We start from the raw sequence: 27,613 nt of genomic DNA on the forward strand, positions 1-27,613 counted from the left end.
ACACGCCCACCCTGGCCACGGCAGTCCCTTAACCGGGGGTGACAAATAGTCCGCCGGGCCCCTGAGGCCGCGCCGCGATGTCGCCCCTCCGCGGCGCTACCCAAAGAGTGAAAAACGCCGTGCTGGCTTTAGAAGGGCGCGGAGCGGTGCCCGCGGATGAGGGGTCACCTGGCGACAGCAGGTGCTGTATCCATCCGCCGGCGCGTGACCCCGCCCCCAGGTGGTGCCCGGGGGAAGGGCGGGGCCCGGCGCGAGCGCCGCACCTGTGCGCGCCTGGCCCCGCCCCGCCCCGCCCGGAGGGAGCGGGGCTGCGGGATGGGAGCAGGGCTGCGGGATGGGAGCGGGGCTGCGGGGCTGCGGGGCTGCGGGGATGGGAGCGGGGCTGCGGGATGGGAGCGGGGCTGCGGGATGGGAACGGGGCTGCGGGATGGGAGCGGGGATGCGGGGATGGGAGCGGGGCTGCGGGATGGGAGCGGGGCTGCGGGGATGGGAGCGGGGCTGCGGGGATGGGAGCGGGGCTGCGGGGATGGGAGCGGGGCTGCGGGGATGGGAGCGGGGCTGCGGGATGGGAACGGGGCTGCGGGGATGGGAGCGGGGCTGCGGGGATGGGAGCGGGGCTGCGGGATGGGAGCAGGGGTGCGGGTGTCCTGGAGCCCGCGCCTCTCCTGCTCCAGGTAAATGCCCCAGCACACACAGCCGAGGGGTCTGCCGGCGGCCGTGGGACTGGACAGCCTGCATCCTTGGGATCCCCTGTATCCTTGGGACAGCTGTCTCTTTCTCCAGGCCACTGCTGGGGGAAAACAAAAAAGCTCTTACGGCCTTCTGATTGAGTGGACAATGCCATAGCCGGAACTTGCCTTCTGAACTTTCTCCAAGAGTGAGTGTTTCTCTCTGAAATAAAGCTTTACAGGCAGCAGAGACCTTACAGTGAGGAAACTGGTGCTTTTCCACTCTTGTGTGGGTGGTGAGATGCTCTGGGGAAGTCAGAGATGGATCCAAAGTATCTGCAGAAAAGCACAGCCTGGGCTGATGTTCTGAAACCAAGACTACATCTCTACACTTTGCCCCTCAAAATGTCTCTGTTGTCCCCTTCCTCCATTTTGTATCGAGTCCCTTTGGCGCTGCTGCGTACTCTGTTCCTGAGTCTGTTCGCCAGTAACATCCTTTTTGTCAGATCAATTCTAGCTTGCTGCATTTTTTTTGCCTCTAATCCAACCCTTCTGGAAAGAGCTGAAGCCTATATATAGCCTATAAAATGCTTATGTGAGGCAGATGGAAATTCAGGTCTTTTCCCTCTCAGCCACTAAATTACTGAATCATTCTCTGTATCTTTCTTTTTCTCAGAGACAACCGTGAATTAAATATCCCCTAAGTGTGGAAGAGTTGCAACAGAAAAAAAAATAAATACTACACAGCAAGTTAATTAGCAGTTAAACTAGCACCTAAGATGGCAAAATGTGTTTACATCTCCCTCAAATAGAGAGTTAAGGTCTGCCTGTACACTGGGAGTCTCTTGGCCAGTGAGTTACTGAGTATGAGCTTGCAAAATGAGAATATGGTATAAATACATGATTCTAGTAGAGGGTTTAGCATCCTACTTGGAGCACGTGTTAAGGGTTAAAACCGGAAATAGAGAATGGCACAGCAAAGTTGAGCTCCAGCTGCCTTACAGTGCCAAAATAGAAAGACTTGCTGCAGCAGAAGGTGTGTAACACAAATGTTATTGTAGCCTAATATTTGCCATCAGCCCTTGCCTAGAGACTCGATTATTGAAGCACAGTAGTCCTGGCTGCTTAAACATGACATTAAGCAGGACTGACTTCTTCTAGCTGAATACTTTATCTACAAGCATATAACTGTTTTCTAGCCCAAAGTGGTTTTAATTACTGCATTTTTTTTTAATGAGAAAACCAGCTTCAGCTACAAAGGGAACTTCTACTCCTTGCTGTTATCCCAGGACTCTGAGGAAGAGCATGCTTGTCAAAAAGGCAAGAGCTGTGAGTAGAGAGAGAAAAGGACATGAACTTTATTCTCGTGCTAGGCAAGCAGCAGCATTGCCATTTTAGAAGAAAATAGTAGTTGCTTTTATATGTGACAGACTTGATCTACAGGTTACATGTAGTCTGAAACTCTGCCATATTGCCAGAAGGTGCCAAATAGCTTAAAGCAATTGGTTTAATGTGCATCAGTTTCTCTGATTCTAGAACAAATACAGTGAGGCTTCCCATGAAAGGTGGCCATTGATCCAGTTCCTTTGCTTGAACAAACCTACATAAGTGAAGACTGTCTTGTTTAGTATGTGCTTTTGCCCTTAGTGCCTTAAAACTAGATGATACGTCCTCATTGATGTGGGATATCATCTTCTAACTGTTGAGCATGAAGATGTGCTTCTTATGTTCAGCTCTGAAAATTATCTTTCTAAGTACTTCTGGTTCTGTAATGTAGTAGAAATATGAAATCACCTGTTTCACCATGGGGTGAAAATAGGTTATTAATATTTGAATAGATACTGCTTTGAAAACAGCATGCTGTAAATACATCATTAGGTGTTTCCCTCAGAGCACAAGTGAATTGGAGGAGGACAAAAATTTATCCCTTCTGTGCCTTTGCTGTTTTTCCCAGATCCAAAAGAGTAGCAGAATGTTGTTTATGTGAAGTTATTGCCAAAAGCAATAACCCCCTTTTAAACTCTCTTCCCCTGCTCTTTTCAGGGGGGGAAAAAAGGAAGAAAATATGTTTTTCAGGATACAGTATCATCTATAGAATGAGTCCAGGTCTGCCCACACCATGCCATGACGTGGTGCAGAGAAGGCAGAGATGCTGCTCCTTCAAAAGAAGATACAGAGTTGTCATGCTGAGCCTGTCAGCTCGGTGCCCTTTGCTTTACCCTTCATTAAGCCCTGTAGTGCACAGCCTATGGAATCCAGTTTTGGAATTGTTTAAAGTACATGCCTTCTGTTTCAAGACCTGCATCTTCAGAATTGAGTGAGTTTCACAGGGCTAACCGAATTTTCCATAAAGTAACTTTAACACTGGAGTTCTGTGGTTTGCAATACTGGAGATTGTGTTGTGTTCAGTAAAAGCAAAGATTTACCCAGCATGAGAAAAATCTCTCCCTAATTGTCACTACTTGTCATCCTGCAGGCTATTCCACTGTTTTGCAGAGATACCTATAGATATTTTGTAAACTTCATAATCTCACAGCTGAAATTCACCAAATCTAGACACCTACCTTACTCAGAAATCATCCCATAAACCAGCTTTAAATAGTGTTTGCTAATCAGGACAGTATTAGCATAAATTTGACTTAATGGGAAAGAATGTATCAGGTGCAAAGTTATTAACTGGATTAAAAGCAGGTGTTAAAATAGCTGTGTTTCTCTAATGCCTCATCTTCAGATATCAAAGTCCAGAAATAAATGGCGCTCCAGTTAGAGTTGTTGAGTTGCGAATTTCTGATTCATAAGAAAGCTTGGTAGTTCAGATATTTCCTTAAGAAAAAGTTATACATCTACATAATATACATATACATATATACATGCACACATTATATATATACACTCACATATACACACACACATATATATTATATATATACATATAACTTCTGGGAAATGGACATTTCAGTCATGTTTCCGAAACTCAGCTCTTCCAAGCTGGCTCCCTGTCCTGCAGAGTCTGGGCAGCCCACGGGGTCAGATAATGTGGTACCTGTGATCCTTGGCTGGCAGAGAATGGCAGAACCTGAAAAGTTTACTGTAACCACTGTGTTTCAGCAAACACTTCAGATGCAATTTCTCTCACAAACTTAAGAAAATCTTGAGCTATGAGCCTGTTACTCTGTCTACCTTTGATGGCCAGTGGAGAGAAAGCGACAATTGTGAAGGTGGTTTGCCGTGTTCTGACAGGTGTCTCACTGGGGTGAGCTGAATTACCACCTGGAAGGGCCTGTGTTAGAAGGAGGGGAATGACTTCCTGGATTTTTTGTGTCTCCTAATTGAGAACAAAGGATAGAGGGTGACTGTCTGCTACCCAAGAGGTAAAAGACTCTTAAGAAATGAATTCTCAGCATGGATTCAATTAATGAGATTTTTTCAGCAATGTACTTTGGGCAGGACAATTCCTGCCCAGCTCTAGCTCTGATATTTTCAATCAGAAAAGAAAAAAAGGAGGAAGCCATAGCAACATCACATTACATGCTATAACATCTGTATCAGAGGGTCTACAACTATACCAAGAATTTCCACATATTTTTATTCCTCATTTAAAAAGAAGCATACAGCCCTGAAAACAAATTCAGTAGTCTTAAAAGAATCCGTATTTTTTTACAAAAAACACTCAGCAAAACATAACAAACCCCAGCCTTGGAGAATCAGAAAGTTTAGTCTTTAAAGCCTAATTTTAAATCTGCCTTGATAAACCTTTTTAATGTTCATATACAAACTACATGTACATTTGAACATAATGCATTAATTTATGCCTTATAAAATGTAAGCTCTATCGGACAGAATATATTGATGCAATAAAAAGAATTCTTATACAATGCAAAAGTCATTGGGGACACGACTTTTGAAACTATAGTTGAATATACTGCGTACACAGGAGTAAAAAGATCATATCTCATCATCTCCAAAATGAGTATTATGGGTTTGACGGCCTTGTAGGGTCACTGCAATGGGAACTCCAGTAGATAAGTGTTGTGGGCTTGCCCCAGGAGTGGCATGAGTCTTGTTCTTACAGTTTGAGCACTTACTGCCTGGCCAATGAACAGTGATAGTGTCACTCCTAAGATGGTTAAAAAGTATTAAAGGACCAAGATTTATAGGTGAGGCTGCTTTTTCAATGAATTCTAGTTTCTGTACAGCAACTTGATTGGAGAGATGAGATATTAGAGGTAGTAAATCTTCCCTCCAGTTTCTTGGTTCTTCATTTACTTCTTTTCAGAGACCCGGTATTAGATGAATTATTGACATTATAGCATCCCAGATAAGGCACTCTAATTTCTATAGCTGCTGAGCATTTGAAATATACTGAAATAGAAAGATTATGATGTGACTGCAATTGTGAAAACTGAGACAGAAATTCTGATGCTTCACCAACAATCATGTTTTCTTGAGAGTTATTAGTAAATCTGAATTTTAATTATAAATACAAATTAGTGCCTGAGAGGGAAACTGCAAATTAAATAGAAGGATGACTAAATACATTTCAATGACCTTTGCTGTCAGTCATAATTGTGTAAGTTCAGGACAAAAAAGTACTGTACCATACTGTAGAGCTAATATGCTTTATTATGTTTTGAACTAGTGAATATGTTAGGCCAGTCTATTCTCATGTGAATTATAATGTAGGATGGTGTAGGTGTGGAATATAAGGAAATGTAAGCTCCATATGGTTCCAGTGGAAATGATCTTAAAAATTAAATGCTTTGCACTTTCCAAGCTCATGGTGTATTTTCAGTTATTTAAGGCCTGTTTGTATGTTTTGCTCTGAGTCTTCTCATTTCAATTAATCTCATTTTAAGACTGGATTTTCTGAACAGAGAGACTGTTAGATGGAACTTTGTGAGTCATGCATTTGGTTCAGTTGGGCTTTGAGGATAAGAACACCAGCTTAGGTATCAGCAGTCATTGATATCTAGCCAAGATGAAGAGCAATAATCAGATGTAAAATCAGTTGCAAAACCATAAATTTGAAATACTAGGGAAAAATATGAAAAGAAAATACAAAGAGGGGGAGATGAGATGTTATGACTATTTGATGTCCTACTGTGCTGAAGGTAGTCTTTACTTAAAAATGTTTTGTTGATGAGTAAATGACTAGACAGAAACTAAAGCTAGGACAGTTTTTGATTTTCACAAATCTTAATTTTAGCTCTACAACAATTGGAACTGTGATTCATGCAGTCCATTTTTTCCCTCCAACGAAGTCAGGAACTTAAAGAGAGTGTGGGCTAAGGACTAGCTGATGAATTGCAAGCTTCAGATTGTTGCAGACAAAATAGAATCTAGATATACATAGCATTTGAGATTTGTTACTCTATAACATTATGCTTTTCCTTCTCTTTTCTGCAGTACTCTTTAAATACTAGTGTGAATAAATTAGTGTTTATCTTTTTAGTGCCCTTTATGATAAGGAGTAATTAATAATTGTGTGATATATTTTATCTGTTTGGAAGTCTGCAGTGACCTTGCAAATTCTACCTATTTTTGTCTTAGAAGCATCCTCAGACAAGTGGAAAAGTTGAGGACAAACATTTTAAATACTTTTGTTTTACTTTTTCTCCTTAGAGATTTCACACTGGGGCAGACTGAAAGGGTAAGGTTATAACAAATCATACTGGCTTCTGAGTGTCTCTGCAGTCCAGAGATGCTGAAGGAGAATCATTTCTACTTCAAACGCTGGATATTTTTAGTGAGTCTTTTATCAAGAAAAGAATGTCCATAGCACTCACAAGCTGAGCTTGTATCTGCAGAAAACCATTTTTTCTCAGCTACTGGATACTCAAGAAATGAGAAAAGTGATTTGTTATACAAAACAAAAAAAAAAAAAAGCTCTTCCTTCAGTCTCTCTGTGATCTATCACTTGAGGAGAAACATGTTTGGATGTGTTCCCAGGGCAGTGGCTACATCTGGCAGAAAAAAACCTCCTATATTTCTGCCTCTAGAAGCATGAAGCCTGTGATGGCTGGTATGATATTTTCCTTGGGTTTTGTACAAAACTCGCAGTTACACTGCACAGGAAGTGTGATGTCACGAGAATATGAGCTCTAACTCCAAGAATTTGCAGCTCTCAAAGAGTTGCATGGCCCTGCACAGCATGTGCAGGAGAACAGGAAATCTCTGGACAGGCATCTGACTGGGACTCTCAGCTGACTAGTTTGCTTCAGGTTTTTACTCCCGGCTTTTGACTCTGGAATTCTCTCCAGATCAGATCAAGTTTTCACAGAAGAGGAAATATTTTGTGGAAAGTCCCTGTAACTGCATTGTTTTTCAGGAGGAGTTTTTCTCTCCACACAAAATCTATGCTAGTCTTCCCTTCCCTTCCCTTCCCTTCCCTTCCCTTCCCTTCCCTTCCCTTCCCTTCCCTTCCCTTCCCTTCCCTTCCCTTCCCTTCCCTTCCCTTCCCTTCCCTTCCCTTCCCTTCCCTTCCCTTCCCTTCCCTTCCCTTCCCTTCCCTTCCCTTCCCTTCCCTTCCCTTCCCTTCCCTTCCCTTCCCTTCCCTTCCCTTCCCTTCCCTTCCCTTCCCTTCCCTTCCCTTCCCTTCCCTTCCCTTCCCTTCCCTTCCCTTCCCTTCCCTTCCCTTCCCTTCCCTTCCCTTCCCTTCCCTTCCCTCTGTCTTTACTGACAGACATATACACATAATGTAAAAAAAAAAATAGCATTGCAATTTCTGTGCTTTTATTACTACAGCATCTTTGATAACAAAGTGCTGCTCAAAATACTTGTACAGAGATTTTCTAAATGCAGAACTATTTTGATAGTTTAAAAAGAGTCTTCTATCTTTAGAAAGAATATTGAATTTTGTCTTTTATAGCTTCGTGATTCGTTGTTATGACAGACTTAATCAATCTGATGAGTCCATGTTCAGTGTTCTGGCAAATATAATCAACCCTGGAGTGTTTTCTTACTCCCCAAAGGCACATTGTTTCCATGTTTATTTCATTCTAATGTTTTATCTGGAAAACATATTTCTTTTTCTTGAAGTGTACTGTTCTGAGACATACATTGAAAGCCATGTGTTTAATTTACTGAATATGAAATGATCTTTTTATTTAGGAAGTCAGACGAGAAGGTTATTGAACAAAAAGTCTAGTAAGGTAGTAGGCACAGAAGTCACAGAGAGAAAAGGGAAAAGATTGATCTTGTAAGAATCACAGGGCAGATTTAAAGACAATTTGTAGTAATAACAAAAGACTTAAGAGACTCCAAGACAAGTCCTATGCCTCATTTGTAAAAATGATCTACGAAACGTACACTTGTATTAAAGCAAGATCAAGATCTACTCTCCACAATTCATTTCTTGCTTCTGAATCTTCATTTTGTGTTCTTTAATGTCACTTGTCTGCCAAATTATTCTAGGGCCTTTGAAGTGCAGAAAGATGGTCTATTTTCAGGCTTTACTCTCATGCTTTACTCCCATAGTTCCAGCATGCACTGCAAGTCTTTAGGGGTGGGATTTGTCTCCTAAAAATATGGAGCTTGTAATGCAGTACTATCAAATAATGAATAAAATAGATAGCAGAGATATTCAAGACTAAAAAACCAAATATATATCTATATATCTATATCTATCTATCTATCTATCTATCTATCTATCTATCTATCTATCTATATATCTAATGTATCTTATATATGATGTTGAGACTATTAAAGAGGATCATTTAACAAGCAAGCACTGCTTTCTTTTTTTTTTTTTAATTTAATTTTCAATACCTGCCTCTGTGCAGGCAGGTGTAAGTGCACAGAGCAGCAGAGTTGACTGTTTCTTTTCCTCAGCAAGTGCAGAACAGAGCCTGTGGTAGAGTGAAGTGTACCTTTCCTATTGCAGGGAAGGCAAGAAAAAGCTACAAAAAGTTGTGGTAGCAACTGCTGCTTCATACCAGTAGCTTTAGTATGTTGCTATACCCTGCTTGTTTCTTGGATGTTATGCACAAGGGTCTTTATTAATCAGATCAGTTGCAGGAATGACCTGGAACATGCAGAGTACTGAAATAAGGTATTCTACATAACACATGAACACTTTGTGTGTCATGGTAATTTAGACTCAGAGCTCTGTTTAAAGGTTGTAACATAGCACACTTAATAACAGTCTAGTGCTAGGCAGAACATAATTGCTTGCTCTCTAAAGCACAATTTGCAATAAGCAATGTTGTCCTTACAACTCTGATGACTGAGATCATCTCTGAATCTTCAGTTGAAATGACACACCCAAGGTCAGCCATTATCTCTACGTGTTCTTACTATCATAGTCTGATAGGAATTGTCTTTAATATCCATGCATAGAGCATTCATTCCATGATGGCTCTTTAATGCCAGATAAGACTTCTGGTCTTTTTACTAGGCAATAAAAGTGGTTAGCCTTAGTAAGAGGCTCTTAATAAGTGAACTAACTAACTAACAATAGTTAAGGTTAAAATAAAATGATAGCATATTTTAACTAACGTCAATTAATTTAAATTTATAGTTCTAACAAACCTTAGATCTTTCCAAACTACAAAAGTTCTTCAATTCTGGTAATCATGCAGCTATGTAAAATTTTGTCTTTTGACATACTATTCCATAGAAATCTGAATCAGAATGCTGAAATATGGTTTTTCTGTGTCTCTGGTGATTCTGAAGTCCTGACAGTCAAAACACTGCAAACAAATTACAGTCTCCTCTGGTTTTAGCTGAATTTCACTACCTGAGCCTCAGATAACCAAGTGGCAAATTTCCCTGGGTGTCACTGAAATTTATCCATGTCAGTATTATACAAGTTCCTTATATTGTTGGTGACTTTCTCACTTTGCATTTCAACAGTTAAAGACAAGACTTCGTGTCCTTTGAGTTGCAGCCTTCAGAGACATGACAGATTAACTAAGCTCTTCAGGTGGATCTCTAATTTCAGGCTGAGTTGCATGACATTAACAGTGTAAATTAAAACTACAATTCGGAGCTTTTTCATATTTTTTAGCACACATTTCCATAAGCTACTTGTATCATATGAGAGGAAAAAATAATAATTTCCTGTGCCTTTTTTGTTTACTGAAGATTTAACCAACTTTAAGCAATTGCATCAGCCTCCCTTCTGCATCTCACAATAATGTAACCAGGTAGATTTTTCAACACGTGTACAGTAATTTCACGAATACAAGCCGCACCATTTTGACTAAAATTTTGCTCCCACACCGGAAATGCGGCTTACACTAAGGAGCAGCTAATATGTGAAAAATTTTGTGACATTTACAACCCCAGAAGTGCCAGCCAGGGTGCCGAGCTGAGCACCTGCCAGTAAAACCCAGGATTTCGCGATTGTTACAAACTGGTTACTGTGTTGCACGGTGGCTGGGGCCATCTCAGTGCTGGCAGCGTGGGGTGGGGGGAGGGAGGCGGGGGAGTTCCCTACTTCAGGCGGGGGAGAGGCAGAGGGCTCTGTGCTGCCATCCCCGCGGCCCGTGGGGTAAGCGGGGGGCTCCTGCCCCCGCCTACCGCGGCAGGAGCAGGCGGGCTCTGTCCCCACCCGCCATCGCCGCCGCGGGAGTGGGGGGACTCTGTCCCCACCCGCCGCTGCGGGTGCCGGCAGGCTCCGTCCCTGCCTGCCACCACGGAGCAGCGCCGGTCCAGGGCGAGCGAGCCCAGAGGCAGCGGTGGCTGGCCCCCAGTGGCCCCACCGAGCGGCAGCGCCGGGCTGGGCCACCTAGCCCCATCGGCAGCCCCAAGCGGGCCGAGCCTGCACAGCCTTAGCTGAGCCAGTAAACCCCGCCATGCCGCGATTCTGTTACTATTTGGCAACTTTGTTGCACGTGGGTCCTCGCTGTGAATGACAGAGCGAGTTATAATCAGGTGTGGCTTATTTATGGACAAAGAACAAAATGTTTGCCACCACCCGGCGATGAGGCTTATAGTCCGTGCGGCTCGTATTCGTGAAATTACTGTACTTGGGTTTCTTATACCTTCCTGTGATGTATCTGGTGGCTGTAGTCAGAGACAGCATATTTTCTGGATAATACAGGTAGACCCAGATCTGGTTTTGACCAAGTCATTCCACCTCCAACAGTTAGTTTCCCCATTAATACAATGAACTTATGATGTACTGGTCTCCTTTTAATGTGATACCAGATTTATAGAGGTGAAGTGCTGCTTAATAACATTTTATCATCAAGTCTTGCATTCCTGAAGCTTGGATTAAAGTGAAGGTGTTTGCTTGGTGTTCATTTGTTCTTTCTGAGATATCTGCTTTGCATTTGCTTTTTGAAGATGTCATGGATTTTGAGGTTCAAGGAAATGCTTCCTGCACTTGAGAGCAGCTGTCTCACTTTGTTCACCCTTTACAGCCATAAGATGTCTTAGCTACAGGAGAGTTTCTGGCATGACTCATCCTGGAATCTAAGCTTCTAAGATATACATCAGGGGAACAGAACTGGAAAGTAAGCAGGTTTTCCCACTTCTGACTATTTCTGGCTGAGGTTGAATACCCCATGTGTCTTAGATTCCGTATCTCTTAAGCTGAAGACTCTTCTTAGTTCTTATGCCTGAGAAAACCAAGATGAAGACTGAAGAGCCTGCAGAGCTGGTCTCCAGCTGAGAGGTGCCCAGTGCAGGGGTAGCAGTTGGGCTTGAAAATGCATGCACTGCGTGCTCTGTGTGCTTTGCTTTAGCTGTGGGGCTTTTACAGGTGGAGGTACAGTCTTCTGTTTTAGTCCCAAAGCTGCCATTTTTTATCTGTGGTCAAAACAAGAGTAATATTTTCTGGTATGGAAAAGCTCCTTTCTAGTAAACTAAAAATAGAGTGTAAATATTTTTAAAGTATTTTGTTAATATAAATGGGGGTGAAGGAAAAAATCTGAAAATAGATTAAATCTATGGGGCTGGCAAAATTTGAAGCTTTGCTATTATTGAATGATTGTTGTGAAGAGTCTACTCTTTTCCTTTAAATGTGTGAAGTTAAACAACATCCAAAGATGAAATTTGTCAAAACTGTACTTGTAGCGTAGACACTATTAAAAAATACTGTTATTATGAAAGCAAATAATTTGTTAGTAAATAAATGAAGAAGAAATGGGATTTCTCCTCCTTCAAATAAACTGATCTTAATGTTAATGAATCCTTTACAATAAAAAAAAAATCTCCTGGAAGGGTAAAACCTGAGAAAAACTGTTGAGTATTACAGAAAAGGATGAGTTTAAAGTGGCCAAAAGAGCCTAAGATGATGGCACTGACAACATTGCTCCTTCTGAGTTTTATTCTCATCACACACAGATGTACTTGCTCTGGGGCAAGGCATAGAAGAACTGATGAAGTGTGCACATGCTGTAGGCAGTCCAAATGTGACATACGTGGCTTAGTGTGTTAAAATCTGGGGGTTAGCTGATTTTTTCAAGAGGTCACTTGCCCAAGGACAGCACGTGTTTGTTTTCACCTCAGTCTGAGAGATGCAGCTTCTTGGTCTCCTCCCATGTTTCTCTCATCCTCTGTGGCCTTTCGTGGAGCCCAGTTACGTACCTTTTTCTGACCTAAGCCCCTATGCTGTATGAAATAGCCTGCAGATGTTGACTGGCAGGGATTCTGAGAAGCAGACTCCTTTCACAAACAGACTGACCTTCACCTGGCTGAAGAGTGTTATCTCAAATTTTGTTTAGATGTCTCTAGCTGAGCAAACTGATGTTAGGTGTGCCAGGATGCTCTTCAGGTATTTCAGCTTGCATTGTCTTGTATGTGCAATGAAAAGAATACTTTCTTCTTACTGTGAGGGTTTAGGTGAATAATTTATCCAAAATTCTCCTGATACATATTTCATCTTTGAGGGACATGTTGATGTATCAAAGAATACACACAAAGAGTGTCAGCAGCCTGGAGAGCAGAGTGGGACTTCAGCTCTTTGTCTTTGCTCTGGTGCTTTCTCATGCTACATGCAGTGTCCACAGTTCTCTGCCTTAAAAAGTATCTCAGATTAGCATCCAAGAGTATTACTATCTGTATGCTTTGGAGAGGTAACATATGCAAATATATAGTATTTGAATTGATTCTTACTCAAGAAGTAAGGGGTATGCACAAAGGAATATTTCCAAAGAATTTTTTAATTATTATTGTCCTCTGCAGACCCTAATTCCTTCCTCTGTGCAGTAGCTGGCATTCCCCATCATCAGTCAACTATAGCAAATACAAACACAAACTTCATTGAAGTCTTGTTTTTCTAGTTCTTAAAGACACTTCAGCCATGACTGATGTGGTTTAGTTCATATGACACAGCCTCTGAGCACTGTGGACCACAAACTGAGAGAATGTTGATTACCAAATATTAGGCTTCATGTATTTTCCAAATTCTTCCCATTGTTTACTGATGATGCCAAGGAAGTATTCTGTGCCAGTTCTGTGACCATTGCAGAAGAGCAATACAAGTAGAAGAGCAAATGGTGTTAGGCACAGAAGCTGCACAAGCCTCAACTGGATGAGAAGAGTAAGAAATATGGGCTACAGTTGGCCAGGAATTGGTTTTTAATGACATGGATATAGCAAATTGTGCATACCTGAGGAGACAGCAAGAATGATACAGTCCTCCATCCTCTTGTTTTGGCACATGCAATTAGAAGGCAGGATGCCGATCACAGAAACTAGATACTGATCATATTAGAATTTCAGGTGGAAATAAGAAAATAAAATTGGATAGGCAAAGGCAAGGATTCACTTCTGAGTGTAAATTTTGCAAAACAGAACTAAGCAAAAGACTGATATACTTGGAGAGATTTCTCCACTGAGAAATACAACTGCATTTGGCAGCAATTCAAGTTTTCTTCTCCCACTACTCTTAAGAGCATAATGATGTTGCTATTACAAATGAGAAATACCCAACATGCCTTCTTGTGGCTTCAATCAAATATTTGCAATGAGGAAAAATATATCTTTGTTCACACTGGATTCAGTCTCACATATATTAAAATCACTAGAAGTGTATATTGTTCAGGTCTCTACTATCTTAAATTTACCCCCTAAATTACTTTTTAAATTATTTTTATCTTTTTATTGACTCTCTTTTCCCACTTAGGAAACACTACAGGTCCTCTTGGCTAATTACAGCATTAAAACAACCATTACAAAGAGTTTAAAAGGAGCAGCTGATCAAATGATGTTTAAATTACTTCCAAAGTTAACTTATACCTATTGTCTAGTCTTGTCTCTAAACAATTTATTTTGTGTACAAGATGTAGAACTGCTTCAGAACACAGGGTCTGAAAGAGAATTTTACTGAAAAACCACATAGACTGAAAAGCTAAATTGTCAGACCATGGTAAGAGATAACAGAAGACTGAAACAAAAAATTGTCCCACTGATTTTCCACAATGTCTTCTATGAGAGGACTTCTACCAAAGCACTTGTTGATACCTTTGTCAGATGAACAATGCTGGCCTAGCTCGGTTTTGGCCATAGTTCTAGCAGACACAATCAGTTCTTTTACAGTTTGGTGTATTCCTTTTTATTAGCCACAAAAATAGGCATTTGCTGAATAACTTTTCAGAAGTGGAGAAGAGCCATTAGTATTTGCCTTTTAAACCAGTCTTGATCTGCCTGTAACTTTTTCAGTTTTCAAAATTCTATAGAATATTTATAAACTCCAGAAGAAACACTATTAGCTGTACTTTTACTACATAAGACAATTTATTGTAATTGTAATGTATGAAGTTCTGATGCATTGTGAAATGGTTTCATAAAGTGCCAACCTCCCACACAGGGATGAAATTGGCAAATTATTCTGTGTTAGGGGTGTGTGTACATATATATAAATGTGTGAATAAGGATATGCAACTGTATGTAGATATTAATGTTCAAGAAACAGTTACAATTTGCATTTTCCGCTCTGTGTGGGAAGCAATTTCCTTCCATGGAGAGGAACAACACATATCTATTGACCGGAGAGGAGAATGCCATGGCTAGTACTCAGCAGGAAATGCTGACAGTCCAGACTGCTGCCTGTACGTTGTCTGACAGGACAACAAGGGCTTAGCACCTTCCAGAGCCCATCTGCCCTGAGAGGATAAAGCTGGGATGCTGTTAAGAAAGCCTGTGGGTTAGCCTGCATCTACATGGGGCAGCAGGAAAGCAGGGTCACCCACACACTCTGCAGCTGCTTCAGTTTGCCCAGCCTGTAGCCAAGGGAATTAGGGGAAAGAGCTGAAAGTACTGGGAGTGAGGAGAAATAAAAGGATGAATTTGTGATTGGATGCAGTGTAAAGGGTGTGTGAGAGGGGTCTGTGACAAATACATGCTGGGTTGCACTGTCCATGCCTTACTGTCCACAGGAAACTCAACTGACTGCCTTCCCACAGATCTTCTGTGTGCCACCAGGGAAGCACTGCAGTGTGTTCTACTGCTCATGGAATAAGGAAAAAGTCCTGTGTGCCAATCAGTGTCAACAAATTACCAAGGCATCAGTAGTCAGTCTCCAGCATGCCAGAATCTAGAGTCAATCCAGGTCTCTTGTCCTTGAGTTTAGAAAAGCAGCATATTCATGGGCAAGACATGGGCAAAAATGGGCAAGACACAGGCTTAAGGAAATGTTTGTTGTGTGTCTAGAACTGTACAACATCCAGACCACTGCTGGAGTTTTATAAATATATCTCTAGTTGTTGAAGTACTGCAGATAGAAAAGGTTCTGTAGACTACAAAGTGAAATTTGGGCTGCTATTCCCAAATTAGGCTGGATGAGAAGTTCCTACAGATGAGACAGCTCAAAATGTTAAAGGGATTTCATGCCAAATTTCTGATGCCTACCTTACAATTTCTCTCTCAGCAATCACACGATGATGAAATAGCTTTATAATACATTAGTTTTCTCCTAAAGGCCAGAAGGAATTGTTCTTTCTTTTGCTCAGAGATAACAAACCAACACCATGTTTCCTAGTGCCACTGTGCTCTAAACCAATGCCAGCACCATCATAAATCCTGCCTTGTCATCAATCCCATTTCAACATAATCTGAAAGGACATAACAATTTCTTTGTTACTGTAAATGGAAAGAAGAAACACACTCACGTCTGTGACAGGAAAAAAACTGGAATCATGTCAAAGCAGAGATGGAAGAACATACGAAAAAAAAGAGCTAAGAACTGAAATTTCTATTATGGTATAAAATAAATAAATAAGCTTCCAATTTTCTGTTGATGACCAGACATGAAAGGTATGCAGCAGCACTGCAGGTCAGGGACATTCTTCTTAGTGAGGAACAAATATTTGCCTACCTCTACAACATGCCAATTCAAGAGTTCAAAACATTCTGGGCTAAAGGAGGTACATGAGGAGGGACATGCTGAGGGGGTTCCTTGGTCATCTGGGGTTTTCTGAAATGCAGGAATGCCATCCAGACCAGCACTGGACTTGCTGCAACAAGGAAAAGGCTATAATAAAAGATCAGTTAGATGTTACAGTGATCTTGACATACAAGAATGGAAGGAAAGACTCTACAGAGAGCCGGGTCCAGGTTAAGCCCAGGTCTGGTGCAGTTCATGTGGAGAAGGCACATCTTTTTGAGATTTCTGCTCTTAAGGAGGAATAAATCCCAGTTTATCTTCAAAATGGAGATGACAATAGAACAGAAGGTAACCACCTGGCTCTCTGAGCCCTTCTCCTCAAATCTATCATTTTCAGAGATGGTTTTGATGTCTGTAGTCATTCACAGGTGAGCCTACAATGTACCTACCAGTCAGATATGTACTACTTATCACGGTATTTTTCTGTGCAAACTAAGACTTGAAACCATAAAAGCTTGTTTTGGGACTGTCCTGACATACCAGAATGTCCTGACTGGACAGACTGAACCACAGCCATGTGCTCTGAAAAAAGCCAAATAACATAACCTGACAGCTAAGTGACCTCCACCAAGGAGACTTTGAAATGAGTTTGGGTTCATGTTTAAAACTTTCAGGGAGACTGATGCTACTTCTTAGAGGCATCGCTTTCTCCCTCTTTGCATCTTTGACTTCCCACAAAAGCTAGATTTTGACAGAGTACTGAACTTAAATTTGAAATATGAGTCAAATGCAACTGGAGAAGTTCCAGTTATCTTTCTTGACTGTAGATAAGATCTTCACATACAAAAATCCCCCACACTATCAAGATTTCCTTCAAAAAAAAAGGAAGCGGGAGAAACACCTGCAATTTGTGATTAATGTTATGATGTGCCCTCTTACTACTACAGAGAAACTAAGGGTACAACCTATCAAAAAAACACTTAAAGGATGGCAAAAAGTAGAAGTGAAATTAAATACGCAATTTAATAATAAGAGAGTTGTAGCTGTCATTATCAGGCTGAAAAAAAAGCAGGGAGATTGAAACGACATGCCTACCAGACCAAACAACTACTGTGGTGGTTCTGTCTCAAGAAAATAATCTGGGAAAAATCTGTGTAAAGATCACACATACATACTGCAGAACTTATAAGTAAAAGCCCAGGGTAAAATGTAAATTAAAAGCAGGATTCTCCCCGAGCTAAGCAACACTTGCTTGTCTGTCTTTTAGACATGGTGGAATTTTCCCCAGCTTTCAAATAATAGCTGCAAACACACCATCTTTTGTTCCTTAGTCTCTCACAAGGAAGTCATGCACACTGAAGGTTTGCTGAGCAAATACATGACTTTTTCCTAGTCTGCCAGTTTTATTTTGATGTTAGCTCTCTCTCAGCAGCAGGTTAGATAAGACTACTTAGTTGTTAGGTTGACGCACTTCACCCTTATTAGGGACAAAATCCCAGCTAATTTGTAGGTTTGAGATACTTGTTGTCACCTGAGTATGAGTTTATTCAGTGTTACCTTCCTATCTGTATCATGCTGTAGGCATTTGCTTGGGAAGTGGATAGACAGAAGGAATTTAAACAACTAGCTTCAGCCTTTTTCCTCTTATTTTAAGACAATGTAACTCCCTTTTACAAGGTGTCTAAGAGCTGGCCCTGGACATCCCCTTCCCTGCCACCAGTGTTTGGAAAGGGTGCAGGCAGCAAAAGCACTGCAGGTCCTCACTGCAGCCCTCCTCCTCCCAGGAAGTGAGTACTTCACACTCATGTTCAAGGACACCCTGGCTTTCCTTGTAACCACCACGGTGCTAACACCTAATGCATCTCGCTTAGGACAGTTTAGGACAGCTGGTTAGGCAGCCTTTAAAGTCAGTGGGGAGGATGCCCTTAAACTGTGCCTCTCCCCCCCCCCACACCTCCATTCACCACCTGCAATGTCAAACTCTACCCATACTGAGGCAAGACTACCTTTTAGAGGCATCTCCCTGTACTACAACTAGGAGGGATGCACAGATGGCTACATAAGTCGCTGGTTTAAAACAATCAATTAGGAAAGTGTAAGTTATAGTTCAGTATCTGGCTTCTAGAACTAACCTGACCACCACTGCACAGCTCACGTGACTTTTGTCAGGGGCTAACATCTGAGAATTACAGCTGTGTTTTGATGAGCCATGCATGTCAGCTTTAATATAAATTAATGCATTAAGTAAGGAGCTTAAAGAGCGTCTTTGAACACTCTCACCCTAAAAATGGTAAGATTAAAATATGTGATTTTTTTACAGGCACAAGGCTGTAGCTGTCTGGGAGATTTAATGCCTGGAGAATGCACGTCAAAGACTTTCCTGCTGTAAGCTTTAATTGGCACTTCTGATGTTATTTGAGGGGAAAAAAAATCCATTCTTACAGCAAAAAAATGCAGAGAGATGCTGAATATTTCTGAAGAAAATACATATGGTCAAACTCATTCAGCAGCTTGGTTTCCAAAGGATGGGAGGCCAATATCTGCACTGCCCCCACACTTCAAGTCAGTAACTCCAACATATTCTGAAAAGGTGTCAAGAAGAGACATTAGAAGAATTAAATTCTTGAAAGCTCTGTGGAAATCAGTGGCTGGGAAAGAGATCCAAATAATTCCTCTCAGGGGGGAAAGATGGGCAGAAAGATGCTCCTTCTCTGGCCTATTGAAGATAATGTCAATCAACACATGGAGAGGACACATAGAGGAACATGGAGAAAGATGCTCGATCTGCAAGGGGTGTAAGACATTCATAGGAAACAGGACTTCGTTAGTTCCACCCCTCAGAGAACTCATTTTAAATACAACTCTTTTCTCAGGATTTGCTGTTTTGTAACTAAGATTCAATTTCTACTGGGATATCTTTTCTGCATCACAAGTGTTTTAGAAGATTACACATGACTACCCCTAAACAAGCAGCAATTTTGGAGCAGGAAGAGGGAGCAGAGCCATACCCACATCAGAATGCAGCCTGCACATCTCAGCTGATCTGATGTGAAACACTGACCACCAGCTAAGCAAAGGTATTTTACATTGCATTTTACAAAAGCAAGAAAGTGACCACAAATGTGCATGGTTTTGACTTCCATCAGCACATGGACACACATTTCAAACCCTTTCCTTTTGCTCTGATATGCCTGTTTTTGACACATGAACAATTATAAAAACCACAGAACTACCAAAACTGCTTCTTTTATCAATGAATACAGTTTTCCTCCTTTTCCTGACATTTCAGAACAAGATGGTGTGGTGCTTTTTCAGTAAAAATACCAAAATAAGGGTCATAAAAAGGCATTTAATTTATCAGTCACTACAGACCACTGGAATTTGTCATCATTTATTGCAGTCAACTGAAAAAGTAGTAAAGATTTATAACACGATTCTGTGGTGCTTTACAAACATATGCTACCATCACATAGAATTTTACTGTGATTGTATTATGTATCCTGTGTTTCAATTTAATAAAATCAACACTGAAATACATACTTTCCAAACAAGGCAATATATAGCAAATATTTTCTTTCACTGTAAATTGAAACTTCATGTATTTATGGTGCAACTCCCTCAAACAATAAAGATTTCATAATTTTAATAATGCACCAAATGCATCTATACCAAGTAGCAGAAACAAGTTTAAAGGAGAAAACCTACTGCAGAAACATAACATACAGATTTTTAGTAAAGAAAACAAAACAGCAGCAAGCATCCTGCAGTACTGCAAGAATTTGCTTACACACACAGAACGATTTTCCTTTTGCATCCCAGAAAGTTTACAGAAAATGTTAGGACACAATCCCTGTTGCTCTTCACTGTTTATGCTAATAAAAAGAGCTACAAAAAAATATGATCAGTATTTATAATAAAACCATATCTATAGCTGATCTAATAGCTAATTCCTCTTGCCATTTTCTTACCCATATGCTATATTCCAGTGTATTTCTAATAGTAATTATCTGGGAAGAGCAGGAAGACAGCTCTGAAAAACTGCCTAAGTGCTGCTTTCCTAACTGCAGGCACTGCAAGGAAAACAAAGATGATTGTTTATACCCTTCAATATCATTGTATCATTTGCTACATTCAATCCCTGATCACTTTTGACTGGTATCACAAGCAATTTTGCAGCACTATTTTTTTTTAGGATTTTGTGCTTAACTGTTACTGGAGTACAGGGCTCCTCTTTTTGGTAAATGCCAGGTTGCCAGACAACGTAAGAGGGCTCCTTGGCATTCACTCTTTGACTCTTACATTTTATCTTGCTTATGTGTTCAGTTTCCTATGCTTTATTGACACATTCCATAAACAAGTTAAGCAAATACTTGGTCACTGGCACCAGCCTGCAAGATGGCAAAAAAGGCTTGAATTTGCTCAGGACTGAAGTGGTTTCTATTTCCCATGCACCAATTCCTTTTCAGCTATTTATAACATGAGTTAACAACAGCCTTTTTATTTTAGGAAAAATTTCTTCAATGAAAGGGCTGTCAAGCTTAAAACAGACTGCCCAGGGAAGTGACTGAGTCACCATCCCTGGAGGTACTTAGAAGATGTGTAGATGTGGCACTCAGGAATATGATTTAGTGGCAGACTTGGCAGTGCTGGGTTATTGGTTGGACTTGATAATCTTAGAGGTCTATTTCAACTTCATTTATTCTGATTCTGTTTTTTGAAAGAAAGCAAAATGCCTGCCTTTATGAGACACACTGTCTTAATAGTACATATGCTAGTGCTCTCAGAATTACCTTCCAAATCCAGGTACTTCATGGATAGTGGCAGGGAGTGTCCAGGACCTGCCTGAGCTCTGACAGGAAGGACTATGTACCTGTGGCTCTGACAGCAGCAGTCATCACCTACATGAAAGAAGACAAACAGGGGCCTGGACATTACTTGGGTCAGCCCTTAATCACAAACTGAGGGAGACCAAAGATAAGCAACTGAAATGTAAGGAAAATGATGGAAAACTGAAACCAGTTCCTCGTATGCTAAATCAAAACAGCGTAATTCTGCATCCAGGGAGGAATGCACCTGCAGTGCATTCCTCAACACTGAGGAAAGCAATTAGATTTGAAAATCTGGAATGCCAAGAAGTGCAACTAGATAAACATTCATGGAGTGTGTGCTGGGAAGGGTAAAACCTGGTATGAGAAGATAATGAAGTAATGCAACAATCCATGGAGAAGATTTAGAATTAAAAAATAAATAACTGCAGTATTTTACCGCCTCTTCACAATTAAGATGTTAAGCCTATTAATAATGATGCAGAAAAGGCAGAAGTTTCCAATTAAAATTTTTACTTCCTATTTGAAAAGGCAGTGTATTGTGTGAGAAAAGTATTTACCAACACACCAGTGACTGAAAAGACAAAACATTACTAGAAATAATTAACAAACAGCATATATTAAAGACAGCAGATCCAGTCTATCTTTAGGTAACTGAAAATGTCAATAGATTTTGGAAAGATCTGTCACTCCACAGAAGAGAAACCAGAATGAATTAGATATAAATACAAATCAATTTTCCAATATCCAAGCCATGCTGCAGAATTTAAGGTTGAAAATGTAATTACCACTAATTAACACTTTTTATGAGAAACAGGCTTTTGTTATTCTCATTTTGCTTGTCAGTGGGGTATTTGGTTGATAAACCTATAAGTGAATAGGTTCAGTATTTTTGCAAGGAATCATCACAGTGAGACAAACATCCAAACTCACACCTAGAGCAAGACTATGTCTCCAACATACACACTGGATACACTGTCAGATTTCAACAAGGAGCTCCCCCACTGGCTGCCAGTCAGGTGAGTTTTAGGGGAGGCTGTCAGATTTTTGACAAGACCAACACACTTTATTGCTCTAGTTAAACCAGGCAAAGGCAAAGCTGGGCAAAGCCCATACAGAGCAAAAGTAATGCAAACCCCACTCCTTTCTCTAGAAAGAGAAGATCCATTTCAGGCTATTAAAAAGAACTTGCACAGAAACAGAACACATGTTCACACATTTCAATAATGACATCTTACTCTCATTCGTAAGTACCCACACAAGTGGTAGATTTGCACTCTACTACTACAGTACTTGGGACTAGGCAAGTTCTTGAATGAAGAACTGAGCTCAGTCTGACTGACAGATATTTAGTTTGATGCCAGATAACTTAGTTTTAAGACCTACAATATAAGATCACCTAATGGAATTTGTCCCCTTTGACCATAAGGTTTCAGACAGTAATGCTGCATTTTCCCAAGCAGCATTTAGCTCATGTGCAAAAGGGCACTTCCACTTACAAAAGAAAAGATAATGCAAATAGCATGAAGAAGGCAGGTGATAAAGAACAGTGTTCTAGAATTGCAAATAGAGCATCTCTACACTACTTGCCATCGAGAGCTGACCCTCTCTAAAATTAGGCCTCCATTTCCATTGTGCTACTTGCAGTCCTCAATCAGAGTCAAGACACCCCTTTCCTGCAAAAAGGAAGAAACCCCCAACTCACTGCAATGGGGTCAGAGGGAAGGTTCTTGAATAAACAGGCTTGTACCAGAGAACCACTGTATGAAATCAGTAACTTACTGATCTCCTCAGAGTTGGTTCTACTTTTGATGAATGATGTCCAGGATCATGAAATGCAAAGTTTTTTCAACACTTTTACAACACTACATAAATCTTTACATTCATGAAGAAATACAAGCTCCTGACTACACAATTTCATACCTGCATTTATATTTGCACAGTGCAAACAGTATTAAAGATCAGGTAGACATTGAGCCACTACAGTTCCATAATCCGAGCTGCAGCACTGTGTTTAATTACATTGCATTCAGAAAATTCATCACATGACAGAAAGAGGTGGCACGACAAAAACTATAAGCTCCATGACAAATCCAGGTGAGATTTTTTCTGTACATTATATTTTTCAGCAACTATAAATACTTTATTAGCAATATAGACATTTAAATATTAGAAATCTATACAACGTCCTTTTCTCTCCCAGTCTCCAAAACGTGTAGGTTCAGGGCCTCTAGGTCCACCCCTCTCTTTTGTAGTAGGATTGATTCCATCAGGGAATTCTAAAATAACAGGGAAAGTTCATTAAAATTTCTATAATGTTGACAAATATAAAGATGCTATCATTTATTATGTTCTCCTTTAGTTTCATTTTCAAAGACAAAATCAATTCTTTCTTGTTTTGAAAGGCAACCTTGAGTTAAACATTTCCCAGACTCCTACAAAATTAATTTTTTTTTTGACTGCAATATGTACAATCATATTCAGTTATGCAAATAAAGAAGCAACTGAATGTCCAGAGGCATTAAAGGACCACAGCTTCTCAAGTCAGAACTTGCATCATTAAGGTACTATGTACTCATGTTCACTAGTCTAAAGCACCAGGTCATTTTCTGTTTACATCTCTCATTTTAAGCACTCTGTTTCAACTTTAGCTTGAATTTTAGTCAAGATTCTGTGAGTCTTGTATTTAAAACACCCAGGTTGAATGGTTGACCCATCCAACCTAATTTTGAACACTTCCAGGAATGGGACACCCACACGTTCACTGGGCAGCCTGTTCTAATGTTTCACCATTCTCACAGTGAAGAGTTTCATCAACTTGTTAATACTTAATTCATTAAGATGTTGGGCAGAAGAAACTTGTGTTTAATTTGCTGTGAATAGTTAAAAGTTATTATTTACATTGCCTCTTTGAAAGTACTTGTATCATAAATATTTATTTTTTTAAAAAATAAAAACCCTAAAGCCCACCCAGAGTACTGTCTTCAGCTGTGGAGTCCTCAGCACAAAAAAGAGGTGGACCTGCTGGAACAAGTCCAGAGAAGGCCACTAAGATAATCACAGGACTGGTGCACTTCTCTTATTCAGATACACTGAGAGAAGACAGAGAAATGGGGATCTTCAGCCTGCAGAAGAGAAGGCTCTGGAAAGACTTTCTAGAAACCTTCCAGTACCCAAAGAGCGCCTGTAAAAAAGCTGGAGAAGGACTTTTAACAAGGGCGTGTAGCAACAGGACAAGGGAGAATGGCTTTAAAATAAAAGAGGGTAGGTTTAGATTAGCTATTAGGAAGACATTCTTTACTGTGAGAATGGTGAGGCACTGGAACAAGTTGTTCAGAGAGGCTGTAGATGCCCCATCCCTGGAAATGGTCAAGGCCAGACTGGACCAAGCTTTGAGCAGCTCGTTCTAGGGGAAGGTACCCCTGTCCATGGCAGGAGTGTTGGAACTTGATGATCTTGAAGGGCCTATCCAACCAAAATAATTTAGTGATTCTATGATTTTTCAGTCATTTTGTCATCTGGCTATTTATAGTAACCTATTGATACACTAAAATGCCTGTTCTCGCTACTGATGAACTGTAGCAGAACATCACACTGTGGCGAGTTATACAAAGCATGACTATGACTTTTAGTTAAGTGAAGATGGCAAGTAAAAAAAGAAAGAGATTCTGTCTTTCTCCCATGTGACAAAAAAACTTAAGTTCCTATTTAGTTCAGCAGTGATATATCTGTGCCTCAATCTTGTCATGCAGCCCCACTGAGGTCATCAGAACACAAAAACCATACCAGTTTGTTAGGTCTGCTCAGGAAAGTCAGTATTGATTGTTTCTTTCCAAAACAAGACTAAGAAATGTTGGCCACAAAATGCAGCATGAATCAGAAATATTTTTTGGACTAAGAACTAAACAGGACTTTTGACTAATATAAAGTAGCTGGTGCCCTGGTGAGTTTACTAGCACTATTTACAGTTGTACTATTACAGACCAATACCAGCTACATTCCTCTGAATCATGCAGTGCTTTGTGGTAGTGGAAGGCATCTTTGGCAAGCACTTGGCTCCAGCCCTGCCTTTAGCAGGGCTGGTACTAAGCAGGACATCCAGGCAAATTTGTTTATCTTCAAGAGCAGAGGAAGCACAGGTTCTCTGTGTAACCCACTACAATGTTTGACCACAGTTGTTCTGAAGTTTCTTCCCCCTTGGTGCACCATTTGCTGCAATTTGTGCCCACCTCCTTGCCTCTGTTTTTTTTTTTTTTCAGAATCAGTAAGCTTAGAGTACTGAATTCCTGTCACCTTCTTAAACTAACATCAGCACAGCATCTCACAGTCTTGCCTTTAAAACATAGCTTCCAATTTTGAAAAACATTACTTACTTTCCAAGGGTTCCTTCTCCATACTGGACTCTTCTGGTTCATCAAACCGACCTACTGGTAACTTTGGTTTCTTTAGTGGCTGCTTAGCAGATTCAGATCTTCCTCCTGGCTTAGAGCTGGAACTGCTCCGCAAGTGGCAAAGAAGTGATGACTCTATCAAGCAAAGGGACACATGTAGCATAAATGCGCGAGTTTAACACTGAGTAACACCATGACTGTCCAGAGCACCTCTGAGAAAAACCTGCTTCAGGGAGAGGAAGGCAGGGAAACAAACTCTAAACATTATTTAACATTCAATTCATGAGCACCTAAATCAGCACAGATAATTATTTTTGGCCTTAGAAACATATGTAGGCAAAATTGTGTTAGTTGTATAACTCGGGTCACATAAACAGTGTATTTTAAACTGCTTGAACTTATCTTTGCTGTTACTTTCTTGTATTTTAGACTCTTAAACAGCAATTATCCTAGCATAGACCAGTACAGTCTGTTTCCTGGGAGAAATCCTAACCTCCCCCAACAAACCTGCTGATTTTCATGTCTTGGCTCATTTCCAGCAGCTTTTAAGTCAGAAAAAGCTTCTGCTTTCCCAAATGCAAGTTTAAAAAAATATAACGTTCCCTTAGTAACAGGTTTCCCAGAATGTCAGCACAGGATAGCTGGGTTTCCCTTAGGATGGTAATATAATCCAGCTGGTAGTCAAAAGCAGGAAAAACTTTGAGCATGTTTAAGTTCACAAATGCCTTCACTAAAAGCATAAACTTTTTTCATTTAAAGTCTCACTAACATTTTGGTTAAAAAAGCCTAATTTCCACAGTCAGCATAAACTACCCACTAAAAATCTTTTGGCTGTGGACAGGTGCCTAAAGCAGTTCTGACATTTCTTAAGAAGCAAGAATCAAACAGAAATCCTCCCTGTACCAGCTGGGTGCAAAGTACCTGAAAGAACTATTATTCTATTTTCCTGAGGAGACTGAATCAGGAAGCCTTCTCAAGCGCTGTCAATTTGACTCACCCTAATATACACCAACTAACAACTCACTTGTATTCCCAGAATCAGCATATTCATTAATTTTAAAATACCATCCCTGTAACAGCAAACCCTACGGCCACATAAACTGTATTATGCCTGCCAACTGCTGCCAACGTCCCAAAGGAGTAAGGTTTTGGGGTTTTTTGCTTTAAGCATGGCATAACAAACTATCTACAGTAAAGGATCTAATCTGTTGCAAACATTGGGTCTTTCTACTCCTACCAAGTTTGTTGTCATTCTTCAGTAAACTAGAAGAAAAGCTAGCTAGAAAATTAAATTATAGCTGGTATTCTAGTCCAGATTCGAATAAAAATGCGATTAAGGTACTGGTACAAAACTGATTATCTTGGTTACCAGAGAAGCAGCAAAATCCATTTTCCTTCATAGATTTACTTGACCAAAATACACTCTTCTTGACAGAGAGGTAACAAAAGTTCAACATCAAACATCTCTGAAAAAGACGAGATGAACTATCAACATTAGTAAACCACATTCTACAAACTGATCTTTGACTCCCTCCTCTTTTACACTGTGTCACAAAGCCCTCTGACCTATTAATTAAATAACTGAACTTGAAGCTGAAAGTTGCTGCGTGGCAATATTCCATCTTCTGAAGTAGCCCACAGCCCCCCACCAAAGCCATCCATGCAGAGGGGGCTGGGCACACCTCGGGATGCTCACAGGATTAGAGCATCAGCCTCATCTTGCCATGAACCTGACAGCCGAATAGAGCACAAACATCTAACAACAATTTTTTAACATACAGCATACTGGTTTGTTTTAGGAGTATTGTATCAATAACATCTCAGCCCAAGCTGAGGCCTGTGGAACAAGCTCTATTAACCAGTCTGCCTTACTTGTCCATAAACAAAGCACCTAAATTTCCTCAGGGGAAGGGCACGGAGCAGTAACTTCCAGCTCCACAGCACGTTTCCTCCAGCTATTCTCCAAACATTAAAGCGCTGTTTAACATTTCACTGCCGTTAAGAAGTATGAAGTAATGACAGGGCAAGAAAACGTCCCTAAGATTTGCCCGATAGTAGTAGGTTTGCAATACGGGGAGAATATTAATACCGAATGGAGCGGGGGAAACTGCAGGGGCATGGAAGGTGTGGGGAAAGCTGTGAAAGCCCCCGGCCCTGCCGGCGGGGCCCGTCACACTCCTCAACCCGCCGCCATGTTGGGCGCTCTCCCCCCCCCCCAGCCCCGGGCAGCGCCCGCCCTGTGCCCTCGCTCGTCAGTTCCTGCGGGAGGAAGGGCAGGGCAGCCGGGGAGCCCCTCCGCGGCACAGCCCGGGCCCTCTCGCCCTCCGCTCGGCCTCTTACTTGTTGCCCCGGGCGCGCCGCGCAGCAGCCGCAGAGCCATGGCCGGGACGGAGCCGTGCGGGGCGGGCGGCGCGGCCGCGCAGGCGCCCAAGGCGGCGGCGGCGCCGGGCGGGG

General features: G+C 41.0%; 1 protein-coding gene and 1 long non-coding RNA gene across 2 annotated transcripts; one reads left to right on the forward strand and one right to left on the reverse strand.

The window, feature by feature from the left end:
• Window positions 1–72: 72 nt before the first annotated feature.
• On the forward strand, window positions 73–20,850 carry LOC116993490. Its single transcript, XR_004417308.2, has 3 exons — window positions 73–181; window positions 675–877; window positions 18,263–20,850. It is a non-coding gene; the product is annotated as an uncharacterized LOC116993490 (long non-coding RNA).
• On the reverse strand, window positions 19,318–27,571 carry SDHAF4 (succinate dehydrogenase complex assembly factor 4). Its single transcript, XM_033054115.1, has 3 exons — window positions 27,500–27,571; window positions 25,142–25,294; window positions 19,318–23,047 (listed from the first exon to the last, which is right to left on the reverse strand). Exons 1-3 carry the CDS (start codon window positions 27,537–27,539, stop codon window positions 22,938–22,940), a joined length of 303 nt encoding a protein of 100 aa, XP_032910006.1. The 5' UTR covers window positions 27,540–27,571; the 3' UTR covers window positions 19,318–22,937.
• Between the last annotated feature and the right edge of the window lie 42 nt (window positions 27,572–27,613).

The sequence above is a fragment of the Catharus ustulatus genome, chromosome 3 (assembly GCF_009819885.2).
Source record: "Catharus ustulatus isolate bCatUst1 chromosome 3, bCatUst1.pri.v2, whole genome shotgun sequence".
Lineage (NCBI taxonomy): Eukaryota > Metazoa > Chordata > Aves > Passeriformes > Turdidae > Catharus > Catharus ustulatus.

Bases quoted from the DNA above. Each gene is read 5' to 3' on its own strand.
- SDHAF4 (XM_033054115.1), bottom strand. From the start codon at position 27,539: ATGGCTCTGCGGCTGCTGCGCGGCGCGCCCGGGGCAACAA. The intron at 25,295-27,499 runs GTAAGAGGCCGA...TTTGCTTGATAG, and splicing joins CGGCGCGCCCGGGGCAACAA to AGTCATCACTTCTTTGCCAC. The intron at 23,048-25,141 runs GTAAGTAATGTT...CTGTTATTTTAG, and splicing joins GGAGAAGGAACCCTTGGAAA to AATTCCCTGATGGAATCAAT.